This window comes from Cyclopterus lumpus, chromosome 1, assembly GCF_009769545.1.
Source record: "Cyclopterus lumpus isolate fCycLum1 chromosome 1, fCycLum1.pri, whole genome shotgun sequence".
Lineage (NCBI taxonomy): Eukaryota > Metazoa > Chordata > Actinopteri > Perciformes > Cyclopteridae > Cyclopterus > Cyclopterus lumpus.
The window spans coordinates 26,471,337-26,478,801 of NC_046966.1; the positions used below are offsets into that span (position 1 = coordinate 26,471,337).

The 7,465-nt window shown below is 47.4% G+C and overlaps 1 protein-coding gene across 1 annotated transcript in view; it reads left to right on the plus strand.

Moving 5' to 3' along the window:
- The window catches only part of LOC117730702 (A-kinase anchor protein 8-like), a 10,451-nt gene extending 5,570 nt beyond the window's left edge, over window positions 1–4,881 (plus strand). Inside the window, 9 exon segments of the mRNA XM_034532574.1 lie at window positions 1–39; window positions 483–513; window positions 592–703; window positions 1,118–1,259; window positions 1,385–1,490; window positions 2,294–2,424; window positions 2,872–2,967; window positions 4,070–4,241; window positions 4,244–4,881. The exon segment at window positions 1–39 is cut by the window's left edge and continues 2 nt beyond it. Of these exon segments, the coding sequence (XP_034388465.1) occupies window positions 1–39; window positions 483–513; window positions 592–703; window positions 1,118–1,259; window positions 1,385–1,490; window positions 2,294–2,424; window positions 2,872–2,967; window positions 4,070–4,241; window positions 4,244–4,482 (1,068 nt within the window). The 3' untranslated portion in view covers window positions 4,483–4,881.
- Window positions 4,882–7,465: the final 2,584 nt, after the last annotated feature.

A 7,465-nucleotide genomic window follows, 5' to 3' on the forward strand; every position in this document is an offset into this window, starting at 1 on the left:
CAAACAGAGAAAAACGGTGCTGATGGTGAAGCGAAGACGGTGAGTAGATTCTTTAAAGTGTTTTTTTTGTGGTGAATCAGAGTTGATTCTTTCATGGTCACACTCTTCAGAGGTAAATAATAAACTTTCATTCAGAACTAATAAATCAACACAACTTTTAATTATTTGTATACTTTGGCACCGATGTCCATCTGATTAGAACGTGGAGGTCAAAGGTCACCGACCTCATAAAACACATTTATTATGACAAGTTTTTGGTTTCTTTTGCATATCCATTAATTTAAAGTCTTCAGTTATTACAGGAACACACTTTATTTATTCAGCACGGCCTGCTTATATATTTCAAGGGGAAATGAACATTTACATGTAAAGGTCTACGGTCAGGATGCACTAATATTCTCAGCATGTTCAATATGTTGGCCTTTAATAATAATAATAATAATAACGCCCGTCATCACCTGGTGGTGCTGTGTTCTCCACAGGAGCCGAACCCTGAAGCAGGTGGAGGTCCAGGTGAGCTCAACCACACACTTCATGACCTAGTCCTCATCAGATGCTCCCCTCGCCTCACCTCGGCCCTTCTGTGCTCAGATTCACCACAACAACAACAACAACAACAACAGGAGGAGAAGAAGAGTCCGCAGGACAAACAAAGTCAGGACAAGCACCCAAAGATGAGGAAGAGGCGGGGCTTCCTGGAGAGGTGTGGCCTTCTGCGCTGGAATAAATACTATTAGAATAAATACTATTAGAATAAATACTATTAGAATAAATACTATTGGAATAAATACTATTAGAATAAATACTATTAGAATGAATACTATTAGAATAAATACTATTAGAATAAATACTATTGGAATGAATACTATTAGAATGAATACTATTAGAATAAATACTATTAGAATGAATACTATTAGAATAAATACTATTAGAATAAATACTATTAGAATGAATACTATTGGAATGAATACTATTAGAATGAATACTATTGGAATGAATACTATTAGAATGAATACTATTAGAATGAATACTATTGGAATGAATACTGATATTGAGTCAATAGGAGATGAATGGTGTTTTTAAAGTATAAAGGTGCATCAACGTGCTGGTCCTGCAGGGTGATGTTCGCCTGCTCCGTCTGTAAGTTCCGCTCCTTCTACAAGGAGGAGATGGAGGCGCACCTGGACAGCCGCTTCCACAAGGACCACTTCAAGTTCCTCTCTGGACAGCTGTCCAAGCCCACCACGGACTTCCTCCAGGTGTGTGTTAAGAATGAAAAGTTAATACTTTTAATTTAATTTCTCTTGGTCTTAAGAAACAGTAAATCTGGGGAGGTCTCAGCAGAACATAATGAAGACGTGTTGTTGTTGTTGTTGTTGTTTAGGAGTATCTGCAGAACAAGTTTAAGAAGACAGAGCAGAGAGTCGGACAGCTGGAAAACCACAGTGCTGCAATCTGTCAGGTGTACAAGGAGCAGGACCTCACCCGGGGTGAGTGTGAGTGAGAGTGTCTGTCTCTCTCTCTGTCTCTCTCTGTCTCTCTCTCCCCCCCCCCCTCTCTCTCTCTGTCTCTCTCTGTCTCTCTCTCCCTCTCTCTCCTCTCTCTCCTCTCCTCCCCCCCCCCCCCTCTCTCTCTCTCCCCCCCCTCTCTCTCTCTCTCTCTCTCTCTCTCTCTCTCTCTGTCTCTCTCTCTCTCTCTCTCTCTCTCTCTCTCTGTCTCTGTCTCTCTCTCTCCCCCCCCCCTCTCTCTCTCTCTCTCTCTCTCTCTCTCTCTGTCTCTGTCTCTGTCTCTCTCTCTCTCTCTCTCTGTCTCTGTCTCTCTCTCTCCCCCCCCCTCTCTGTCTCTCTCTCTCTCTCTCTCTCTTCCCCCCCCCTCTCTGTCTCTCTCTCTCTCTCTGTCTCTCTCTCTCCCCCCCCCTCTCTGTCTCTCTCTCTCTCTCTCTCTCTCTTCCCCCCCCTCTCTGTCTCTCTCTCTCTCTCTCTCTGTCTCTCTCTCTCCCCCCCCCTCTCTGTCTCTCTCTCTCCTCTCTCTCTCTTCCCCCCCCTCTCTGTCTCTCTCTCTCTCTCTCTCTGTCTCTCTCTCTCTCTCTCTTCCCCCCCCTCTCTGTCTCTCTCTCTCTCTCTCTCCCACGCTCTCCTCCCCCCCCCCTCTCTCGTCCTCTCTCTTCTCTCTTCTTCTGTCTCTCCCTCTCTCTCTCTCCCCCCCCCCTCTCTGTTCTCTCTCTCTCCTCTCTCTCTCTCTTCCCCCCCCTCCCCCCCCCCCCCTCTCTCTACTCACATGTGTCCCTCACCAGATCTTGGCATGGAGCACTTCATGAGGAAGGTGGAAGCCGCTCACTGTGCCGCGTGTGACCTGTTCATCCCGATGCAGCCGCACCTGATCCAGAAACACATCAAGTCTCCAGACCACAACTACAACCGGAAGGTATGGAGGACCAGAGGGCGGGGCTTAACCCTCTGAACCACGACCAGAGGGGCGGGGCTTAACCCTCTGAACCAACTAGTTACCTCTGTTCTTCTGCCTATGGACACGGTCACATGATCACAGCGTGGTAGAGGAGTCCTGGGTAGTTCTTGTTTGTTTTTTATTTTTTAAGTGCACTCTCCTCTTTTCTCTCTCTATCTTGTCACATGACTTGGTCTCAGGTGAATCATCCATGATGTCATAGTTTCACTGAGGAGCTCAGAATTAATGTTTTGAACCGAATTTTATTAAAATAAGTTGTTTATTATTGTTTTGTTTGTTGTTGTGACGAGTCCAGTTTCATGATCGACTGTCAGAAGAAAACATGATGATGATGTTTGTTGTGGTTCTGAAGGTTAAATGCTGGAACTCCATTTAGTAGTTCAACGCTGTCCTTTGTTCCTGAAGGGCATGATGGAGCAGTCGAAGAGGGCCAGCCTGTCCGTCGCCCGCAGCATCCTCAACCACAAGCTCATCGGCAAGAAGCTGGAGAGCTACCTCAAGGTGCGTTCACTGTCCCGGGCTGTAGAGGCACCTCAAGGTGCGTTCACTGTCCCGGGCTGTAGAGGCACCTCAAGGTGCGTTCACTGTCACGGGCTGTAGAGGCACCTCAAGGTGCGTTCACTGTCCCGGGCTGTAGAGGCACCTCAAGGTGCGTTCACTGTCCCGGGCTGTAGAGGCACCTCAAGGTGCGTTCACTGTCCCGGGCTGTAGAGGCACCTCAAGGTGCGTTCACTGTCCCGGGCTGTAGAGGCACCTCAAGGTGCGTTCACTGTCACGGGCTGTAGAGGCACCTCAAGGTGCGTTCACTGTCACGGGCTGTAGAGGCACCTCAAGGTGCGTTCACTGTCCCGGGCTGTAGAGGCACCTCAAGGTGCGTTCACTGTCACGGGCTGTAGAGGCACCTCAAGGTGCGTTCACTGTCCCGGGCTGTAGAGGCACCTCAAGGTGCGTTCACTGTCCCGGGCTGTAGAGGCACCTCAAGGTGCGTTCATTGTCCCGGGCTGTAGAGGCACCTCAAGGTGCGTTCACGGGCTGTAGAGGCACCTCAAGGTGCGTTCACTGTCCCGGGCTGTAGAGGCACCTCAAGGTGCGTTCACTGTCCCGGGCTGTAGAGGCACCTCAAGGTGCGTTCACTGTCCCGGGCTGTAGAGGCACCTCAAGGTGCGTTCATTGTCCCGGGCTGTAGAGGCACCTCAAGGTGCGTTCACGGGCTGTAGAGGCACCTCAAGGTGCGGTCACTGGCCCGGGCTGTAGAGGCACCTCAAGGTGCGGTCACGGTCCCGGGCTGTAGAGGCACCTCACGGTGCGTTCACGGGCTGTAGAGGCACCTCAAGGTGCGTTCACTGTCCCGGGCTGTAGAGGCACCTCAAGGTGCGTTCACGGGCTGTAGAGGCACCTCAAGGTGCGTTCACTGTCCCGGGCTGTAGAGGCACCTCAAGGTGCGTTCACGGGCTGTAGAGGCACCTCAAGGTGCGTTCATTGTCCCGGGCTGTAGAGGCACCTCAAGGTGCGTTCACGGGCTGTAGAGGCACCTCAAGGTGCGTTCACTGTCCCGGGCTTTAGAGCTGTGTGTCTATCCACTAACGTTCTTCATCCCCGGCAGGGAGAGAACCCGTTCACCGGTAACCATGACGACCAGGACCCAGAGGACTCCATGGTGATGGACGTGTCAGAGCTGGAGTTGACCAGCGAGGCGGCGGATGGACAGACGGAGGCGCTGGAGGAGGAAGAGGCGGTGAAGGCGGTGGCTGAAGAGGGAGACAAGCCAAGAGGCGGGTCACCACAATGAAACAACAACAACCAACAACAACAACAACAACGGCAGCCGTAGAGGAGGAAAAGATGGAAGAGGGAAACCAGGAAGAGGAGGAGGGCTTTGAGGTAGAAGAGGAGGAGGAGGAGGAGGAAGGATACGTGGTACACGACGAGGTCGGTGAGGAGGGGCTACAGAGCGAGGAGGAAGGAGTCGAGGGTGGAGAGGAGGCAGCAAAGGAAGGAGACGAGAAGGATGAATGACTTTAGCACCGGGCCAGTCGGTGCCCCCCTCCTTACCCCGAGCTCGTCTCCTTTTTATTTGTTTAAAAGATCCACATTCACGGAAATACTTTGATGCGTTCAAGTTTCTGCCCCGTGAAAAGGAGTACTCGCCCCCTCGGCTGAAGGACTTCAGAGTGATTTCTCAGAATGTGGAACTTTTCCTCTTTGATTCTGTCTCTTGTGCCTTTTTTTTTTTGTTTGACGTATTTCTTTTTGGAATAGTTTATGAAATCATGTAATCAATAAGTTGTGCTTTGGTCGAAGCGGCCCAGGTGAGCGAGGGTACCTGGAGGCAACGTTTGGGATAATTATAATTTACATTATCGTCGTTTCACTCTTAAGACATAAACCTGTTCAATAAATCACTGTTTTCATTCAGATGGTATCTTGTGTCTTTTTAATACACGTACTGTTCCTTTAAATGCATATGGCATTGACATTGAGCATTTGGAGGTCTTCCCACAGAACCCTCTTCTGTCAGACCATTACCTCATAACTTTTGAGTTTATACTCCCGGAGTGTACACCGTTAGTCCAAAGTTTCTACACCAGATGTCTAACTGACAGTGCTGTAGCTACATTTAAAGAAGAGATTCCTTCTGCATTTGATTCAATACCACGTCTCAATGTGACGGAGGACTCCTGTGCTAACTTTAGTCCGTCCCAGATTGATCATCTTGTCGATAGTGCTACAGGCTCACTGAGAATGACACTAGACTTGATAGCCCCACTGAAGAAGAAGACAGTGAGGCAAAGGAGGTTTGCTCCCTGATAGAACCCTCAGACCCGCGACCTAAAGCAAACATCACGAAAGCTTTAAAGCATATGGCGTTCCACCAATCTGGAAGAATCACGCTTAGTTTGGCGAGACAGCCTTAAAACATATAAAAAGGCTCTCCGTAATGCCAGAGCAGCCTATTACTCATCAGTAATAGAGAAAAATAAGAACAACCCCAGGGTTCTCTTTAGCACTGTAGCCAGGCTGACAGAGAGTCACAGCTCTGTGGAGCCGTGTATTCCTATAGACCTCAGTAGTAATGACTTCATGAACTTCTTCAATGAAAAGATTTGAACTATTAGAGGCAAGATTGATGCTCTCTTGCCCTCAACTACTGCCGATCTGTCATCAAGAGGAGTGGCCTTGGAAACGGCTGTATGCCCTGGTGTATATTTGGATAGCTTTTTCTCCCATTAACCTAGACCAATTGTCCTCAATGGTTTCTACTTCTAAACCGTCTACCTGTCTCTTAGACCCCATCCAACGAGGCTGCTTAAAGACGTGTTGCCTTTAATTGGCACCTCTCTGTTGGATATTGTTAATGTGTCTTTGCTAACAGGCCATGTACCACATTCCTTCAAAGTAGCTGTAATTAAACCTCTCCTGAAGAAGCCCACTCTTAATCCAGAGGTGTTGGCTAACTACAGACCAATCTCTAACCTTCCCTTCCTCTCTAAGATCCTTGAGAAAGTAGGACTCATCTCTGTACTGGTCTTGTTAGACCTTAGTGCTGATAAAGGACTCATCTCTGTACTGGTATTATTAGACCTTAGTGCTGATAAAGGACTCATCTCTGTACTGGTCTTGTTAGACCTTAGTGCTGATAAAGGACTCATCTCCGTACTGGTATTATTAGACCTTAGTGCTGATAAAGGACTCATCTCCGTACTGGTATTATTAGACCTTAGTGCTGATAAAGGACTCATCTCCGTACTGGTATTATTAGACCTTAGTGCTGATAAAGGACTCATCTCCGTACTGGTCTTGTTAGACCTTAGTGCTGCGTTCGACACCATTGATCATGACATCCTATTACAGAGACTGGATCAGTCGATTGGCATTTCAGGTACCGCACTAAGTTGGTTTAAATCCTATTTATCAGATCGATCTCAATTTGTATTTGTAAACGATGAAGCCTCAATGACCACCAACGTTAATCACGGAGTTCCACAAGGTTCTGTACTTGGACCAATTTTATTTACCTTATATATGCTTCCTTTGGGCAATATTATCAGGAAACACTCCATAAACTTTCATTGCTATGCAGATGATACTCAATTATATCTATGGATCAAACCAGAGGAGACCAACCAGCTCGCTAAAATTTAAGAATGTCTTAAAGACATAAAACATGGATGACCTGCAACTTCCTGATGTTAAACTCAGACAAAACTGAAGTTATTTTACTGGCCCTGAACACCTCAGAGATCAATTATCTGGTGATGTGGTTTCTGTAGATGGCATTGCCCTGGCATCCAACACCACTGTAAAGAATCTCTAGTTATCTTTGACCGAGACTTGTCCTTTAACTCCCACGTTAAGCAAATCTCAAGGATTGCATTTTATCATCTACGTAACATTTCAAAAATCAGGCACATCTTGTCTCAAAAAGATGCAGAAAAGCTGGTTCACGCGTTTGTTACTTCCAGACTAGATTACTGCAACTCCTTATTATCAGGCTGCTCTAATAAGTCTCTTAAATCCCTCCAGTTGATCCAGAATGCTGCAGCTCGTGTACTCACAAAAACTAAGAAAAGAGATCACATGACTCCTGTATTAGCTGCTCTGCACTGGCTCCCTGTAAAATCAAGAATCACATTTAAAATTCTTCTCCTCACCTACAAAGCCTTGATTGGTGATGCACCATCATATCTTAAGGAGCTTGTAGTACCATATTGCCCCACTAGAGAGCTGCTCACTAAATGCGGAGCTACTTGTGGTTCCTAGAGTCCTAAAAAGTAGGATGGGAGCCAGAGCCTTCAGTTATCAAGCTCCTCTTTTATGGAACCAGCTTCCACTTTCAGTCCTGGAGGCAGACACAGTCACCTCATTCAAGAATAGACTAAAGACTTTCCTCTTTAATAGTGCTTATAGTTAGGGCTGAATCAGGTTTGCCCTGGTCCAGCCCCTAGATATGCTGCTATAGGCTTATAGGCTGCTGGGGGATGTTTTAGGATACACTGAG